This window comes from Lissotriton vulgaris, chromosome 9, assembly GCF_964263255.1.
Source record: "Lissotriton vulgaris chromosome 9, aLisVul1.2, whole genome shotgun sequence".
Taxonomy (NCBI): Eukaryota; Metazoa; Chordata; class Amphibia; order Caudata; family Salamandridae; genus Lissotriton; species Lissotriton vulgaris.
The window spans coordinates 1,192,253,948-1,192,274,292 of record NC_141697.1 but is presented as its reverse complement, the minus strand read 5'-3'; the positions used below and the strand labels follow the sequence as shown (position 1 = coordinate 1,192,274,292).

General features: G+C 46.6%; 1 protein-coding gene across 1 annotated transcript in view; it reads left to right on the top strand.

The window, feature by feature from the left end:
• SLC6A6 (solute carrier family 6 member 6) overlaps positions 1 to 20,345 on the top strand; it is a 291,079-nt gene that overhangs the window by 228,068 nt on the left and 42,666 nt on the right. Inside the window, exons 8-9 of the mRNA XM_086939260.1 lie at positions 9,404 to 9,507; positions 9,622 to 9,746. Of these exons, the coding sequence (XP_086795386.1) occupies positions 9,404 to 9,507; positions 9,622 to 9,746 (229 nt within the window). The remainder of the gene's footprint in view (positions 1 to 9,403; positions 9,508 to 9,621; positions 9,747 to 20,345) is intronic.

Here is a 20,345-nt window from a genome sequence, read left to right as displayed (position 1 = left end):
TCATAGCGTACCATAGTGTACATTTACATTTACAGTTGTATCAACACTCTGGTGCCATTCCCCCTTACCAGTGCTTGCTGCTGATCTTGGAATCCTTTTTTTTCTCTTCTTTTTACAGAGTTTTATATAGCGCGAACTTGACCCGAATTGGTTATCAGAGCGCTTTACATTGCACCAGTTGCATTACACGAGGACACTTTAATTTTTGTTAAGCACGGAGAGATTGAGTGATTTGCCCAGAGTCACAGGCTCTTCAACGTCGTCGCCGAGACTCGAAGCCAGTTCCCCAGATTTGAGGTCGCACGCCCTAGCCGTTGGACCAACTCCTCTCCTCTATCTCCTTCTCACACCTTCATTGTTTGAATTCCAATGTAAGGGTCAGTGAGGAAGAGGAGACAATAATCAGCATGAAGAGAAGCAGCAAAACTACTGGGCTCAACTCCATGTGCCAATTAGATTAATGACCACGTTCCCACACCATAGTGATGCATCCTCCATCACCTTCCAAGGGCAGATGTCCTGATCGTACATGAGCCATGCTGTCCTCCCAGCCCCGAATATAACATGCACGTTTCGTACGGCATCCAAATATTTGAATATCTGTGCACTATTTTCTGGGTACAGTAAACAATAAGAGGTGTACAGAGTTCCCCCAGGAGAGCTCTAAAAATTAGCTCAACCAGTAATTCTCTCTCACTCAATCTAGACAAAGGGTGAAGTGAGGGTCTCAAGTGTGCGGTGTAGACCCATATTCCAGAATGTAAAGGTACCTCACACAGGCTACCGACAGGACTACAGCTGTAGCCCCAGTCGATAGTCGTCCAGCCTCATCATCGGTACCCTGCTCCTTCGGCAGGCTGGCGGTGCAATGCCCGTCGGGCAGCGATGGAAGCTGCACTTTTGATGGAGATCTTTTATTCTGGGCCAGCGGGTGTGTGTGTGTGAGGGGCCTAAGGGAGTGTAATAGTGAGCGTGGTAGTGAAGTTAAAAGAAGTCAGGGAAGTCCTGTTGGTGAATATTTTAATAGTCAGGCTTCCTGCTTCATTAAAAAGGTACAGGGGTACTAAGGGGTGGTAGGTAATGGAACCAACCCTTACTCGACCCTTAAAGTGCAAGAAATGGTCAACATGTTTCACGCCCTAAGGGCGATTCATCAGGACCTGGGTGCTCATAAATTACTCGGGTCCTCTAAGTTTTGCAGGACACCAGTATACGACCTGAGGCAGTGTCGTATCGTGATGGTTCCACAGAGGGGGCCTCCTGGGAACCCTAATGTTTCCTCCTGGAAACCTCACGTGCCGTCCAAGTGGGGCCGGCAGCGAATGAGGAAGTCCTCTTACGTCGCTGCAGGCAAGCTGCTCTGCACCTACCCCTCCCACTGGAAACAAACGGTCTGGACAGCTGGCAGCTTGCCTGCAGCGACGTAAGAGGACTTCCTCATTCGCTGCCGGCCCCACTTGGACGGCACGTGAGGTTTCCAGGAGGAAACATTAGGGTTCCCAGGAGGCCCCCTCTGTGGAACCATCACGATACGACACTGCCTCAGGTCGTATACTGGTGTCCTGCAAAACTTAGAGGACCCGAGTAATTTATGAGCACCCAGGTCCTGATGAATCGCCCTTAGGGCGTGAAACATGTTGACCATTTCTTGCACTTTAAGGGTCGAGTAAGGGTTGGTTCCATTACCTACCACCCCTTAGTACCCCTGTACCTTTTTAATGAAGCAGGAAGCCTGACTATTAAAATATTCACCAACAGGACTTCCCTGACTTCTTTTAACTTCACTACCACGCTCACTATTACACTCCCTTAGGCCCCTCACACACACACACCCGCTGGCCCAGAATAAAAGATCTCCATCAAAAGTGCAGCTTCCATCGCTGCCCGACGGGCATTGCACCGCCAGCCTGCCGAAGGAGCAGGGTACCGATGATGAGGCTGGACGACTATCGACTGGGGCTACAGCTGTAGTCCTGTCGGTAGCCTGTGTGAGGTACCTTTACATTCTGGAATATGGGTCTACACCGCACACTTGAGACCCTCACTTCACCCTTTGTCTAGATTGAGTGAGAGAGAATTACTGGTTGAGCTAATTTTTAGAGCTCTCCTGGGGGAACTCTGTACACCTCTTATTGTTTACTGTTGTCAGGACAAGTACATTGGACCCCCTTAAAAATTGTCCAACCTTCCTTCCCCTTGTTTGATAACACTATTTTCTGGGTGACCTTTGCATGGATCTGTCTTTGCTATTCACTGCTGTAAGTTAATCCTCAAGTTATTGAGATTTCTTTATCTTTAGTAGCCTGTCATCAGGTGTGCCATAAGAATTTTCTCAACAGGTTGTTCTTTATTCTCATATATGTCTCCATTGTCTTGCCAGCATGGCAAAAGGCAGACCTGGAACCTTTTCCCACCCACTCTTCTGAACATCTTTTGAGCCTGTTAAACCTGCACCTGTCCACAAATACATGGCTTCTTGTTCCCTGTGCTGTTGTTCTCTTTTGTTCTCATTCGCGGTCACTGAACCTTGGGCTATTCTCCTTCGACTCTTTCCACTTGCTGCCTTCAAGCCTCTGCACCTTACACCTTTCCGGTTTTGACAAAAATCTCCCCCCTCCACTCCTCCATTCTATTGTGATTGGTTACATCCACCATTTGTTGGCATCTGCCTTCCTCCACAGCTCTCTAAAGTCTACTGCCTCTTAGGCTGTCGTGGGCGTGTCATTCTCCCTATGAGATTGAATGCTCTTATTGTTGGGATTCCTCTTCTCGATCACGAATTCCTTCTGACACGTATTTTCGTCTTTCTCATATATTACTTATCAAAAAGCCCTTAAGCTGCCTTTTCCCTTCACTCCTTACTGAGGAGCTTTCCTTTGCTATCTCCATTTAACCTCATGTCTTTTCCTTCGGTTGGATCTTCTCTCATGATTTCCATAGAACATGTTCTTCTCACTACCTATAATCACGCTTTCTGCCCCAATCTCCTCTGATGGAGACCCAGGCACACTTAACACTATCACTTCATTCTCTCTGCACTTCCGCTTCCTCAATGATACTCTCCCTTATTCTTCTCTGTCACTGTCCTGTGACAGTCTTTGGTCTTCTTGACCATCTTCTGATACAAGCTCTTTCCTCCTTGCCTGGATGAATAGCGCACCATGTTCTGCTCTTCTTCTTGATGCCGCATAAGCCACTTCAGGTTCTGCATCTTCTCTCTCCATTCCGGAAGTCATTATGTTGAGAAGTGTGGCTCAATGGTTAGAGCGGCAGACCCTGATGCAGAGGTCTGGCCCGGACCAGGGTTCAATTCCCGCCTCGGTGGGTCTTGGGCTCAATTTCCCCGGACCTGATAATTCTCGCCTAGTCTAATCATGGGTCCCACTCTGCAACTCTGGGCAATAGCTTGCTTAATCGCCCCAACAGCGCTAAGATGCCTGGCTTCACCTTGGGGGTGCCCAATAGTGGGCACGTCACGGAAAGGCCAGGAAGGGTTCCACAGCGGTATGTGCACAGCGCCGTGAGATCCCTTTGGGGGATGATACGTGCGCTATATAAAAGCACAACATTTACATTTATTTACATTATAGATAATAGGGTAACTTAATAAGTCATACTGGACCTGGGTACAATACGGTAATACAAAGATAGTCCGTGACAAATTTGTAGAAATAAATTCAAATAGAGACAATCTTGTGTTGTGTGTGATACTACAACACTGGTACTACATACCGCCTGAATAATTCTCATGTATGTAACCCATACTGTAATTACAAAATGCATGAAATGCAAACCACACAGAAAAGTGCCACTAACACCAATAGTACTTGAAATACATTTATTACATTCAAAACAAGTAGTTGTATAAGCAACAGGTTGCGCACATGAAAGAAGGAAGGTTTAAGGGAAGTGGTAGTGCTGGGTAGTGAAAGGGTAAATCATGGAGATACAGATGAGTATAATTGGCTTCTTTCAAACATTACTGGTACTCAAAACCAGTATCGGAAGACCTGTCCAAAGTAAAACACTTATTTACATGTAATCTCTAAATTACTCTTGCACCAAATGCAATTTATAGTGTACAATAGGTGGGACACGAGTACAGGTCTTTGTGTAATGGAGGGCGTCGTAAACTGTAGTAACCCTCTAGGATAATGATGAACATGTGCCCGCACAGAGGCAGAAACGGGCGGGACTGTGCCCTAAAAATACCCCAGGGCTGTCAATACCTGAAAGTTCTGGTCCGCGGCTCAATCCGCGTCGCTCCTACGATTAAAAAGCAGAGACTGTGGGCATGCCGCACCGGTAGTTAAATATGTCGGGCGGCCGTGCGAGACGTGCACGTTGAAGCGTCGCCGTGCGGTGTGCGTCCTATGCCTGCAGTAGCGTAAAGGGCATTCGGGCATACACGCTGGTGTCCATAGCAACCGGGATCATACATAAAGTGTAATATGTGAGAGTATGTACAGAAGTGTGAGGGTTGTTATGTAAGCTGCCTATATATAATCTGCAGTGTAACTCAATAAAGCACTGGAAATATATACATTCAGTGACAATGCCCGTGGACATGCAAGTATTTACAGGAGTGGGAGGGATGCTATGTACGTTGCCTCGCATGGCTGCCCGACATATTTAACTACCGGCCCGTCATGCCCTCAGTCTCTGCATCTTAATCGTAGGAGCAACACAGATTGAGCCGCAGCAGGTCTTCTGATACTGGTTTTGAGTACCAGTAATGTTTGAAAGAATCCAAATATACTCACCTGTATCTCCATGATTTACCCTTTCACTACCAAGCACTACCACTTCCCTCTTTCCTGTGCGCAACCTATTGCTTATACAACTTCTTGTTTTTAATTAATAAATGTATTTCAAGTATTATTGGCTTTAGCTTTACTCATGTCTGAGTATACCCTGCCACACCTATAGTGGCCAAAAACGATTCAGAAAAGGGGGTGGTGATGAACAGAGTGTCTGAATTAAGCAGACCACTCTTACCCAGTCCAAAGATCAGGGCTTGATTGATCACCGTTATTTAGCTCACTGCACCATCCCAGCTCAGAACCTGGCTATATGCAAATCAGTCTGTCCCTGGCCCAGTGCATCATGGGAACAGGGCAGACTAAACTACCAAGCCAATTCTTCACCAGAAAGGAGACAAGCTTCCGGGGACCGGCACCATCAGGATTCAAGCAAGCCGGGCCGACGACGGCTGAAATGCCAGAAACCGGTCCCCGGAAGCTTGTCTCCTTTCTGGTGAAGAATTGGCTTGGTAGTTTAGTCTGCCCTGTTCCCATGATGCACTGGGCCTGGGACAGACAGATTTGCATACAGGCAGGTTCTGAGCTGGGATGGTGCAGTGAGCTAAATAACGGTGATGGATCAAGCCCTGATCTTTGGACTGGGTAAGAGTGGTCTGCTTAATTCAGACACTCTGTTCATCACCACACCCTTTTCTGAATCGTTTTTGGCCACTATAGGTGTGGCAGGGTATACTCAGACATGAGTCCCTTACTCACTGCACCATCAGGATTCAAGCAAGCCGGGCCGACGACGGCTGAAATGCCAGAAACCCGTCCCCGGAAGCTTGTCTCCTTTCTGGTGAAGAATTGGCTTGGTAGTTTAGTCTGCCCTGTTCCCATGATGCACTGGGCCAGGGACAGACTGATTTGCATATAGCCAGGTTCTGAGCTGGGATGGTGCAGTGAGCTAAATAACGGTGATGGATCAAGCCCTGATCTTTGGACTGGGTAAGAGTGGTTTGCTTAATTCAGACACTCTGTTCATCACCACCCCCTTTTCTGAATCGTTTTTGGCCACTATAGGTGTGGCAGGGTATACTCAGACATGAGTCTCTTGCTCACTGCACCATCAGGATTCAAGCAAGCCGGGCCGACGACGGCTGAAATGCCAGAAACCGGTCCCCGGAAGCTTGTCTCCTTTCTGGTGAAGAATTGGCTTGGTAGTTTAGTCTGCCCTGTTCCCATGATGCACTGGGCCAGGGACAGACTGATTTGCATATAGCCAGGTTCTGAGCTGGGATGGTGCATTGAGCTAAATAATGGTGATGGATCAAGCCCTGATCTTTGGACTGGGTAAGAGTGGTCTGCTTAATTCAGACACTCTGTTCATCACCACCCCCTTTTCTGAATCGTTTTTGGCCACTATAGGTGTGGCAGGGTATACTCAGACATGAGACCCTTACTCACTGCACCATCAGGATTCAAGCAAGCCGGGCCGACGACGGCTGAAATGCCAGAAACCGGTCCCCGGAAGCTTGTCTCCTTTCTGGTGAAGAATTGGCTTGGTAGTTTAGTCTGCCCTGTTCCCATGATGCACTGGGCCAGGGACAGACTGATTTGCATATAGCCAGGTTCTGAGCTGGGATGGTGCAGTGAGCTAAATAACGGTGATGGATCAAGCCCTGATCTTTGGACTGGGTAAGAGTGGTCTGCTTAATTCAGATACTCTGTTCATCACCACCCCGTTTTCTGAATCGTTTTTGGCCACTATAGGTGTGGCAGGGTATACTCAGACATGAGTCCCTTGCTCACTTCACCATCAGGATTCAAGCAAGCCGGGCCGACGACGGCTGAAATGCCAGAAACCGGTCCCCGGAAGCTTGTCTCCTTTCTGGTCAAGAATTGGCTTGGTAGTTTAGTCTGCCCTGTTCCCATGATGCACTGGGCCAGGGACAGACTGATTTGCATATAGCCAGGTTCTGAGCTGGGATGGTGCAGCGAGCTAAATAACGGTGATGGATCAAGCCCTGATCTTTGGACTGGGTAAGAGTGGTCTGCTTGATTCAGATACTCTGTTCATCACCACCCCGTTTTCTGAATCGTTTTTGGCCACTATAGGTGTGGCAGGGTATACTCAGACATGAGTCCCTTGCTCACTGCACCATCAGGATTCAAGCAAGCCGGGCCGACGACGGCTGAAATGCCAGAAACCGGTCCCCGGAAGCTTGTCTCCTTTCTGGTGAAGAATTGGCTTGGTAGTTTAGTCTGCCCTGTTCCCGTGATGCACTGGGCCAGGGACATACTGATTTGCATATAGCCAGGTTCTGAGCTGGGATGGTGCAGTGAGCTAAATAACGGTGATGGATCAAGCCCTGATCTTTGGACTGGGTAAGAGTGGTCTGCTTAATTCAGACACTCTGTTCATCACCACCCCCTTTTCTGAATCGTTTTTGGCCACTATAGGTGTGGCAGGGTATACTCAGACATGAGTCCCTTGCTCACTGCACCATCAGGATTCAAGCAAGGCCGACGACGGCTGAAATGCCAGAAACCGGTCCCCAGAAGCTTGTCTCCTTTCTGGTGAAGAATTGGCTTGGTAGTTTAGTCTGCCCTGTTCCCATGATGCACTGGGCCAGGGACAGACTGATTTGCATATAGCCAGGTTCTGAGCTGGGATGGTGCAGTGAGCTAAATAACAGTGATCAATCAAGCCCTGATCTTTGGACTGGGTAAGAGTGGTCTGCTTAATTCAGACACTCTGTTCATCACCACCCCCTTTTCTGAATCGTTTTTGGCCACTATAGGTGTGACAGGGTATACTCAGACATGAGTCCCTTGCTCACTGCACCATCAGGATTCAAGCAAGCCGGGCCGACAACGGCTGAAATGCCAGAAACCGGTCCACGGAAGCTTGTCTCCTTTCTGGTGAAGAATTGGCTTGGTAGTTTAGTCTGCCCTGTTCCCATGATGCACTGGGCCAGGGACAGACTGATTTGCATATAGCCAGGTTCTGAGCTGGGATGGTGCAGTGAGCTAAATCACGGTGATGGATCAAGCCCTGATCTTTGGACTGGGTAAGAGTGGTCTGCTTCATTTAGACACTCTGTTCATCACCACCCCCTTTTCTGAATCATTTTTGGCCACTATAGGTGTGGCAGGGTATACTCAGACATGAGTCCCTTGCTCACTGCACCATCAGGATTCAAGCAAGCCGGGCCGACGACGGCTGAAATGCCAGAAACCGGACCCCGGAAGCTTGTCTCCTTTCTGGTGAAGAATTGGCTTGGTAGTTTAGTCTGCCCTGTTTCCATGATGCACTGGGCCAGGGACAGACTGATTTGCATATAGCCAGGTTCTGAGCTGGGATGGTGCAGTGAGCTAAATACCGGTGATGGATCAAGCCCTGATCTTTGGACTGAGTAAGAGTGGTCTGCCTAATTCAGACACTCTGTTCATCACCACCCCCTTTTCTGAATCGTTTCTGTGTGGTTTGCATTTCATGCATTTTGTAATTACAGTATGGGTTACATACATGAAAATTATTCAAGAGGTATGTAGCACCAGTGTTTTAGTATCACACACAACACAAGATTGTCTCTATTCAAATTCATTTCTACAAATTAGTCACGGACTATCTTATTATTCCCCTCCATTCCTGAAGTGGCTGCTCATGCTAATACTCCTCTAGATGCCCCAGACCTGGAGTTGCGCTGGTCCTTCTAGGGGAGTTGAGGTCTACTGCTAGCCATTTGTATGGAAGATAAAATGATTGTGCATACAACATTTCTCATTGCGTTCTTGTTCACCATCTTTGGGGCAGGGGAACTTTTTATCCATGAGGATTCCTCCCAGTGCAGATGGTGCATTGCTAATTATTCCTGTTTCGAATCCCTTGCCATGTATAGCAGTTCCAGGCAGGAAATAAAGTGTGAGAATGGTGTTGAAGTGCCACCACGCCCCAAGTGCTATTCTCGCTGACTGATCCCCTGCATGTCGGTAGCTCGGTCAAAAGTGAAACAATGGTTTCTCCACTCATTTTGAGTAACTTACTCATTTTGAGCAACTTACTCATTTTGGTATTCACTGAAGGCACTTACTCATCAATGAGTAAGTGCCTTCTGTGAATACCAAAATGAATAATTGCCTCCTGTGAATACCAAAATGAGTAAGTGTCTTCTGTGAATACCAAAATGGGAGTAAGTTTAGGACTTTGTCTTAAGTTAGTTTTGTGAATCGGGCCCTTACTTCAGACCACTTCCATTCAGATTTCTCAACACGGGTGGCCGCTCCCACTTCCGTTCGCATTTAGGAAGCTGCAGCTTGAGTAGAACATCTACTAGAATCAGCGCCCTCTTGTGGTGCGCAGGGTGCAGTTCGCGCGGATTTTCCGGTGTGGGACAAACACCCAATGCTAAAAATCTGTGCGAAAGGCGTAGCATAGTGCAGTTTTGCAGTCATTTTGCAGAGTTCCGCATAGAGGAACTCCGCGAATTCTGTCCAGGCCTAATGTTTAATTGATTTTCTTTATTATTAATCAGAATAAAAGTTCCTCATTATTACTTTGCCACTGAATGTCTGTCATTTTACTTTTCTGAACTGTCTATTCTTCACTGACACATAAGTCTTCTATTCTAAGCCTGCTTTTTCGTTCCCTTCACCAGGTCTGGATCGACGCTGGAACACAAATCTTCTTTTCCTATGCTATCTGCCTGGGAGCGATGACATCCCTTGGCAGCTACAACAAGTACAAATACAACTGCTACCGGTACGTCGACGGCCTATGGGGTTACTGCCTAGATTATGTGCTGTAAATAGGTGGGGATTTAGTCTAAACCTTTCTCCTTTCATTAACACACTCCCTGACATGTGTGTGACTTAGGGACTGTATGCTGCTGGGATGCCTGAACAGTGGTACCAGTTTTGTGTCTGGCTTCGCCATTTTTTCCGTCCTGGGCTTCATGGCACAAGAGCAAGGGGTGGAGATTGCTGATGTGGCAGAGTCAGGTACGAAGGTGTCGGTGGCAGTGATGGTGGGCACTGCCACCAAGTGTAAGAAAAATCTACAGATACCCATGCACACGTGCTATCTGGGCAATTTTCACCCACAAGCATCAACCTGATAAAGCTAGCACTTAGGTGTGTAACCTTTAAAATTACTTTTTGTTTAAAATGCATAGCCTTAATTAATGTTGTTGCATATTTACATCATTTTCAACACAAAATGTAAATCACAGTGTCTGTACTTGCGAAAAATAAACAAAAAACCTAATGCCTTGAGAATGTACATTGACTCAGAACAGCATTTCCAGTATGCTTCTTGTTATTGGTGGGATTCCCTAATAATGGTCAGTCGACAAATGTTCTGCATGATTTTCACAAATATATTGCATGTCTTAAGCAATAACTTTTTCAAATACATAAAGACTGAGATAGTGTGAGAGATTAGTGGGTTATTGAGTACAGCCTTAAATTGAGACATTGAGCCGTGAAGGAGTTTTACAAATGAGCTCATTATGGTCAAACGGACGAACGTGTGACCATTGTAATGGGGTGTGGTCAATGAACACATGACCAGTGTAATGGGGTATGGTCAATGAACGTGTGACCAGTGTAATGGGGTGTGGTCAATGGCAAGATGTGTGATCCATAGGGAGAAAAAATTAGCCAATCAGTGTAGGCGTGAGCTACTGGGAAAAGCTAATTGATGAGTGAGTTGGCTAGACAGTTGAAGGCATCATTCAGTGAATGGAGGGGAAGGTACGATTCTGTAAAATAGTAGGAGATACTACTGGGAGTAGGGGAAGATGCTGTGTTTTGGTGGAAAGATGTGTTCTGTGGTAGCATATCTCAATAGGAGATGGTCAAATTAATGCGTAGTGTAGTGGAGGGGAAATTATGTGTGAGAATGCATGCCCCAGTGGGAAGAGGAATGTCTGCTGGGAGGATGCATCATTAAGTGGCATTAGAAACTGACTATTAGGAGGTAGACTAGTCAAGAGGAATGGTGCATGGTGCAGTCTGAGAGGGTTGAATCGATTGGTAAGCAGCATGGTATTCTATCAGTCACCGAAGTCTTATAGAAGGAAGTGTAGCATAGTGGGGCAATTATTTTCTCTAGTTGAAATGTGTTGTCTGTTTAGAGTCTGTGCTGATTGCTGAAGGGATATAATCACGTGAAAGGTTATATGTTGTAGTGAAAAAGATGAAATGCAGTTTGAGAATGCATCATATAGGGGAAATTCCTTAAACTGATGTGTTTGTTTATGGTATTACCATATTACTCAAAATCTGACGGATGTGCAGTAATCTGTTTACCGCACTTTTTTTTCTACGCATACTTGGCATGTACGTCTTCTCCAGGAGGACTCTGCGTGACAGGGAGAAGATTCGTCTCCAAGGCCTGGAGCAGAGGAGACATCAAGAACCAGGTGGGTCTGGGCATGGAAGGACTCAGTCATGTCCTCTGCCCGTGCTCCCGCCTCTGGTGGGCTCCCCAGTCAAGAAAAGGCCCAGAAAAGGCACCGGTCCCGGTCGACGTATATGGCTTCGACGTCGGTTTCGAGAGGCATGACCACTATCTGTTCCCCGTCGACCCAGGGCTCTGGGTCGAAGCGTCGTCGACGTTCAACGTCGAGGGAAAGGACGTCGAGGCCTCGGACGAGGTCAACGTCGAGGACTTCACCGGTGTCGACATATCATCAATGTCGAGATGAGTCCAGGAGGCATCGGCGCTTGCTGTCGAGGCGACACCGACGTTCACCGTCGAGGTCGACTCGACGTTCGACGTCAAGGAAAGATAAGTCGGCGTCGAAGAGAAGAGAGTCGACGTCGAGGTGTTCATCGACGTCTAGACGATCGACGTCGAGAAGCAGAAAGGCGAAGGGATTGACGTCGAGGAAGGAAAAGTCGACGTCAAGGAGGCGTTCAAGGGCCAGGACGGTGTCCTCTGCCTCAGTAGTCATCCTGTCTTCTGCATCGGCGAGTCCCTGGTCGTGGCGGCAATGGCGCTCGGCTGAAAAGAGGTCTGCCTCCAGATTATCCTCTTCAAGACCTGCGCAGAAGAAGAGGAGGGTGGTTAGGTCTTCGGAATCCGAATATTCTCGTACTTATTAGCCGTCTAGGCCCAGGACTCCTACACCTCCGCCAGTGGCTCCGCCATTGCCTCCGAGGAAGTCTCCTCCGCTACCTCCTTTGCCTCCTCTTCTGACTTCTCCACCTCCGACTCTTCCTCCGCTTCCACAACTGCCTCCTCCATCTCTGCCAGACTTTCCGTCACCGCCTACGAGGCCTCCACAGTCTAGGACTCTGGTTCTGCCTCCGCAGCTCCCACCTCCTGTAAGGCCAGTGGATGGCCCGAGGCCTAGGAGGTCTAGATCACGGTCCAGAAGACATCGATCGCGTAGTGACCGTCGATCTTCGACGCGGTCCCGTCATCATCACCGGAGGGATAGGTCACGGTCCCGTCATACGGGCCGGAGATATTCTCCCACCCTATCGGATTCCCCCTATACGAGGATGACACTGGTGGATGACATAGTTACATTTCAGGAGGTGCTATTGAGAGGGGCAGCGAAGTTGGGGATCACTTTAACGGTACCCACACCTTCTACATTGGTGATATTTGAAACGTTACACAAGCGGCATTTGTCTCGCCCCTTGTTGCCCTTGGTGCCAGGACCGGAGGAACCGGCTATGGAGCTCTTTTTGACTCCGGCCTCAGTGAAGTCAGCTCCGTCCCGGCTGCAGAAGAAGTACAGGCCCCCGGATTCCGATCCAGCATTCCTGAGATCAGATCGGTATCGGATTCTGTTATCGTAACTGCTGCCAAGAAGCAGCATGCTACTACCCCGTCTTCTATGGTGCCGCCAGATAAGGAGAGCCGTCAGATGGACTCAGCTGGCTGGAAAATCTGCGGGACGGCCGCAACCTCCATGAAAGCGGCGAGGGCCTCGGTGCTCTTGGGTCGCTATGACCGCTCCTTGTGGGAGTCCCTGCAGCAATTTCTGGGGCTACTCCTGAGGGATAGGAGAGAAGATTTCCAGGAGATTGTGAATGAGGGCATGATGGTCTCCAATCAGGTTATCAGCTCTGCGGCGGACGCCTCCCTCCTGGTGGCTCATGGTTACTGCCATGGCATCAATTTACGACATGCCTGGTTGCGCCTTGCATCTCTCAAACCGGAGGCGCACAGAGAGTCGCTAATTTACCATTCTCTGAATCGACTCTCTTTGGGTCACATGCGGACGAGGAGATGGCCAGCATGAAGGCAGAGGTAGAGACACTTAAAGCCGTTGGTTTGGAGAAACCAAAAGAGCAGAAGAAGTCCTTCCACCCATTCCAGAGGCGGTATGGTTCTCAAAGACGAGGGCAGGGTCGTCAAGCTGGTCAACAGCAACTACAGCAGCAGTACCAGCGGCAACCATTCCAGAAGCATCAGAGGGGCAGAGGCAGACAGCAGTCCTCCTCGGCGAACAAGGGCCCGGCCGGGTCTAAGTCCTGAGGTGCTACTTCCCCCTCTTCTGTTACCCGCTCCGGTTGGGGGAAGCATACAGAATTACTTGGCAGAGTGGAGAAAAATTACTCAGGACGAGTGGGTGCTGAATATTGTTTGCAATGGATACAGTCTTCGTTTCGTCAGCCTGCCTCCAGCGATTCCACCGGTTTGCTCGCAGTTCCAGCTGCACGAGCTCCTAGCGGAGGCCGATACCTTGTTAAGAAAAAGGGCAATTGAAGATGTTCCTTTGTCTCAAAGGGGAAAGGGTCTTTACTCCTGGTTCTTTCTGGTGCGCAAGAAGGACAAGAACGAGTTCAGGACCATTTTGGATTTGCGACAAGCAAAAAAATGGATTCGCAGGGAGATGTTTTGCATGCTGTCTCTGCACCAGATTTATCCTCAGCTGCAGAGGGGAGACTGGCTTTGCGCAATAGATTTGCGAGATGCGTACTTCCATGTGCCCATTGCACAGAAACATCGGAAGTTCCTGCGATTTCTGGTCGGCACAAATCACTATCAGTACACCGTACTACCGTTTGGACTGAAGTCTGCGCCCAGGACTTTTTCAAAGTGCATGGCAGTGGTGGCGGCTCACCTGAGAAAGAACAAGGTGTTTGTCTACCCGTACCTGGACAACTGGTTGAGCCTGCACCTTCCAGGAAGCGCAATTGCACTTCAACAGGATGGCGATTCTGTTGAGCCAGGTGGGGATGCACATAAACATGTCCAAGTCTGTTCCGACTCCTGCGCAGTGCTTACAGTACTTGGGAGCTTCCATCGATACTCTTTCAGCAAGCGTGTCTCCTTCGGCGGAGCAACGCTTATCGATCCTTCGGAAGGCTCAGGCTTTCATGGCGGTTCCATCTACGACAGTGAGGACAGTGTCTTTTCTACTGGGGTCGATGGCCTCTTGCATCTTCCTCACGCCACACGCACGCCTCCACATAAGGCAGCTACAGGAATATCTGGAGGACCAGTGGGACCAGAAACGGGGGAGCTGGGACGACAGAATCCAGATGTCCCTTCACGCTCAACAGTCCCTGAAATGGTGGTGCTCAGCAGAGAATCTCCTCAATGGGGTTCCATTCTACAAGGACATTCCCACTCAGGCTATCGTCACGGATGCTTCTCTCCAAGGCTGGGGAGCGCATTCAGACCGTCTACAGATCCAGGGAACGTGGTCCCCGGCGGAGTCCACTTATCACATCAATTTCCTGGAACTCAGAGCTGTCCACTTGGCACTGAAGGCCTTTCATCCGTCCTTCCAGACCAACTCCTTGCTTGTGCAGATGGACAATACGACCACAATGTATTACCTCAACAAGCAGGTGGGCTCGAGATCGTGCACACTGTCACAAGAAGCGCAGGCGATCTAGCACTGGCTGCTAGCCAGAGGACTGACGATAACGGCTACCCATCTACCAGGTGTGCAGAATGCTCAGGCAGATGCACTCAGCAGGCTGGTGCAAGAAAACCACGAAGTGCTAGGAGACATCTTCGACAGGTGGGCCACTCCAGACGTAGATCTGTTCACCACCGCCGAAAACAGAAAATGCCAAGACTTCGCCTCCAGGTATTACCAACCGGGGACTCTGGGGAATGCGCTATGGATCAGCTGGTCAAACAGCTTTCTGTACGCTTTTCCACCCATTCCCCTGATTCCGGCGGTGCTCATCAAGCTGTCCCGGTCCAGAGCACGGATGATCCTCATTGCTCCGGATTGACCCCGACAGTGGTGGTTCACAGACCTGCTACACCAGTCTCTCCAGCCTCACCTGCGGCTGCCGTGTCGGCCGGACCTTCTCACGAAGTTCGGGGGGCAGATGGTGCACCCCAACCTCTCATCGTTGAGGTTGGCAGCATGGCTCCTGAGATAGTGCAGTATGGACACCTGAACCTGCCTGAGGATTGCATGAATATTCTCAAGGAGGCTAAGCGGCCTTCCACTAGGACGTCCTATGCCTACAAATGGAAGAGGTTCTGCATCTGGTGCACTTCCAAGAACTATGATCTGACGACCTGCAAGGAAGATGTTGTCCTTCCATATCTCTTGCATTTGGCTCAGTCTGGCCTTAATTTTCAATCTATTAGGGTTCACCTCGCAGCGTTGACTGCGTACAGGAAATGTCCTACACAGTCTTCCTTCTTCCAGATTCCTGTGATTAAGGATTTTTTGGAAGGACTGAAGAAAGAGTTCCCTCCTATTCGGAGTCCTTCGCCTTCCTTGGAATTGAATGTGGTGCTGTCCAGATTGATGAAGGAACCTTTTGAACCCATTCATAAGACTTCACTGCAGCACTTATCGTGGAAGGCGGCTTTCCTCGTGGCCATTACATCGGCCCGCAGGGTGAGTGAGATTCAGGCATTGTTTTGTCAAGAACCTTATACTGTATTTCATGCTGCTAAGGTTGTAATGCGTATTCACCCTAAGTTCCTTCCTAAGGTGATTTCTGATTTCCATGTCAATCAGACTATAACTTTGCCTACGTTTTTCCAAAATCCTTCCACTCCAGCGTAAAGGTTTTTACATTCCCTGGATATCAGAAGGGTGTTGAAGTTCTACTTGGATAAGACGAAGGACATTCGTAGGTCAGACCAATTGTTTGTCAATTATGGGTCGGTCAGGACTGGTCTTGCCACCTCTAAACAGTCCATCTCAAGGTGGATTGTGTCCTGTATCCAGTTATGTTATCAAAAGGCTAACAAGACCTTAGGGGGTAAGCTTAAGGCTCATTCTACCAGAGGCAAAGCAGCTACAACAGCTTTGCTTCGTAATGTTCCCATTGCAGAAATCTGCAAGGCAGCCACTTGGAAGTCGGTCTACACCTTTTCTAAGCATTACTGTCTGGACTCTGGCGCCAGAGCAGATGCTCAGGTTGGGCAGGCTTAATTGAGAAATCTATTTGCACATTAGAGGTGTTGTCTGTTTTTTCTCCACCACCGGGTTGGTTGTTTGGGATGGGCTTGTCACTCTATTCACTAGATTATGACTATTCACAGAGATCCCCTACTACAGAAGGAGTAGTTTCTTTTCTGTAACTCCAGTTCTGTAGTAGGGGTATCTCTGTTATAGTCATAAGCGCCCGCCCTCCTCCCCAGTGGAGAAAATGGTACTGTAATGTATGCTACAGACCTTGTTTTATACACCTTCAAAAAGAACTGAAAGTAAAATGACTTTGGCTATGCATCCTGGGATACCGAGGGTCTCTGGAGAGTTCCTTAAAAGCATGGTATCCCTTTTCCAGACACATAATGGCAGCCTATGGGGGCTTGTCTGTCCAACTCTTCATCTCTATCATTTCAAGGATTTTGGTGAAGGGGAGTTTTCTCTTTGAAGGAAACTTGGTACAATGTGTAAAATCTGACATTGTTGGCTATGCTTTTCACTGTTTAGATGAAGTGGTGGCCTTTGTAGCCTTGGAAGTGTTAGGCTGCATTATTTGTCTTGATTTTCTCTTAAGTGTCTATGCAGGACTGCAATGAAGACATCTTAAGAGATTATTTTTCATTGCTCCGGGGTCCAACCACATGAGCGGGACTATTCACTAGATTATGACCATAACAGAGATACCCCTACTACAGAACTGGAGTTACAGAAAATAAACGACTCCTTCTCCTACTCGCCTACAAAATACAGCTACTGCCTGCCCCCTCTCTTGAATTCAACAACAAAATGTGGCTTTGTGCAGATATATGGCAAAGAACCCCTAATGATATCCATCATCATTAATATGTAAAGCAAGTACCCCATGCCAGCTATGAATGAATGTTCATTCATTCCCATGCTTTCTAGAATCTAGCTGGAATAATGAAAAGTCGGCCAGGGTTATTTTTGAAGCTGTCACTTACCTTATTAGCACGTATTCTTATTTCCAGTACGTGACTTTTACTTAGTTATTCAGCTATAGCACCCACTTAAACATCAATAGATTCCTAATGCATAATGTTGCTATCAAATTAACCAATATTGGAAAAAATGCAGAGTTCGAAAATCATCTAATTAGCTTTTCAGAAGCTTGACGTGGCAAATTAAGCCGCATTCCGTCCTCAATTGAATTCAAATCACTCACCAGTCCATTACACTTTAATCGCTAAGTATAACATTAACTCCATGAAGAAAAGTACATGCTTGTCAGCACCTGTGTTTACATATTATTAGCAGTCCACCTCAGCGTATAAAAACTGCAGATAAGGGGCATACTCTACATAATTATTCTTCCCGTGGTGCACTGGGGTTGTGGGGGGAGGGGAGGTTCTGCGGGAGAATACTTACTCCTACTGCAAGACAGGGACTGTCAGGAAAGAGCAGTCAGAATTACAGAAGAAAAACGACATCAGTGACAACTCCTATGGAGTAGCGTGCTACTCGCCAAAAAAGCACTTCAACACCCCATCAGGGGTAACAAGCGCTATATAAATGCAAACCTTTTTCCCTCTTCTATCCCTCCGCTATCCTTCTCAATCCAAATAAATGATTAATTTCCACCACTCACATTACTTTCATATTTCACTAACTAATTTACCCCTAATCCTTATTGGTTCCGGAGTAGTGTGTTACTCACCAAGAAAGTGTTTCAACACCCCATCAGGGGTAACAAGCACTATATAAATGCAAACTTTTTTTCCCTCTTCTATGCTTCCTTCTACCCTTCTGCTATCCTTCTGAATCCAAATATTTGGCTAACCTATCCACCACTCAAATTACTTTCATATTTCACTGTACTAATTCAACACTAATCCTTCTTTGGTCCTGGAGTAGCGTGCTACTCGCCGAAAAGGCATTTCGACGCCTCATAAGGGGTAGTAAGAGCTATATAAATACAATTACAATACAATACAATACAATACAATACGTGTTTATAGCAGCATTCTAAAATGAAGGGCACCTGTGGACAGCTAATGCAGGTAGATGTAAGTATACAAAAACATGCAGAAACACACCCATAAACAAACGAAGAACTCAAGTTATCCTTCCACATGTCTAAGTAGACGATCAAGGAGCATATTTGCAAGCCCCTGTCCCCACCGGATCATCACTTATTTTGATGCTCCGTTGGAGTAGCGCCATTTTCAATATTTAAAGTTGGCGCTAAGCCACTTAGCTTGGCCTAACGCCATCATGTAAATATGCCCCTTTCCGCTGTAGTCCTCGGCAGAAAAGAGGCATGCAATAGGTATTGCTATGGGTGTTCCACCGCAACACCCATTGCTTTTTTACGCTGCCCCCGATTTACAAGGATCTGTAAGTCTGTGGCAGAACCAAAACTATTGGCATGCAATAGTAGGCATTAAAATGGCGCACGAGGAGAAATGCTTTTATTTTTTGTCTTTTTTGCTTTTTCAATGTGTGCTGTTTTCTGTAGCACACATAGAAAAGAGGAAAAATCTATTAATACGTGTTTATGTGCAGGAAGGTCCCTTCCTGCTTATAAACAATCATTAAATAATGACAATGTGCTACTTCTATGTGTGTTGCAGAATGTAACACACATAGAAGTAGCAAATAGTCATTATGGGTTGTTTATGTGCAGAAAGGGACACTTTCCTACAAATAAACAATCTTTTCCTGCAACGCAGGCACCCTTGCATTGTGGTGCAAGGGTGGCTGCCTTGGTGCTAGGCTGCTAATTCTAGCGCTAGGGAAAACACAGGGGTGCACCATATTGTGTTTTGAAAATGTAGAAAAAAGTGTGGCACTGCCAAATGTGGTGTTGCCCTGCGCTCCGATATTTTCTAGTAAATGTGCCCCCAAGTCTTGTTTTGTACGTTTAAATCTGCTACAAGTAGTTCTACTTTTCGAATGTGGGCGGCAACACAAACAGTAGAATCTAAGGAAACAAATCACCACTGGGGTTTAGCACTGTAGTGGCGGGGTGCAACCTGCCCACCTGTAATTACATATCCTGTGCAGAAAGACCCCGTGCAATTATGAGTTAAAACCCACGGAATGAGGAATAACTGCATGGACACAGTGTTACCAGGCATAAAGCCATGTGGAGTTGTAATTGTATTGTATGTTCTCAGTTCTGTGGGTTTTAACCCTTCCATTTACTCCCTGCCGCTTCCCATTCTACGCGGGTGGTACATGGAAGGAGGAGCTTCAGTGCAACGCAGGCGGGGTTAAAAGAGGGCAGGGCAAGAAGTGCCCTGGCATGGAGGGAGCCTTACATGCTTCCCTCATATGCCATTGCTTTAAGTGGGCCGAGTCTGCCGGTGCGGAGCACCTGCAGTTCTAAAAAGCAGGTGCTGAGACAGGTCTCTATCGAGCTCTCCATTTTTACCCTAAGGGTGAAAAAAAATCTTCACTCTGCAGAGGTCCCACCCTTCACTGTCTTTGAGGTAACGTCAAAGAGACTTGTTATAGTTCTTTCGGTATACAGTCAAAATATCGAGTTAAAAATATAGAATTGCAGTAATATCGAATAAAAAATATAGAATGGACACAATATCGAATGGACAGAATATAGACAACAAAAATATCGAATAGAATATCAGCAATATCGAATTCAAAATATAGAATGGATAAAATATAGAATGGACAGAATATAGACAACAAAAATATTGAATTTGAGGTAAGTAAGTTAATATCGATTTTTTAATTATATTGATTTTTTTAAAGTGTTTTTTATGTTAGTATATGTGTGAAAAGTGTATATTTATTTTATAATTTATTTTAAGTAATTGATTTTATGGTATTTAATGTTTTGCGTAATATAATTCTGTAGCGGGTTGTGGGTTTATAAGGGAATAGGGTGGGAATAATTTAATTATAATTAATTAAATATGTTAATTTATTTATTGGTATTTATTTTGAATTAATTGTTAACTAATTTTTAATTGGTAATTAATTAAAATATAATTGGTAATTAATTTTTATTAATTGATTAATTGATAATTACGTTAATTTTATTAATTTATTTTTTGTAGAGGGTTGTGGGTTTATAGGGGAATAGGGTGGGAAGTAATTTAATTCTAATTAATTAAATGTTTTAATTTATTTATTGGTATTTATCTTGAATTATTGTTAATTAATTTTAATTGGTAATTGATTAAAATATAATTGGTAATTAATTTTTATTAATTGATTAATTGATAATTATGTTAATTTT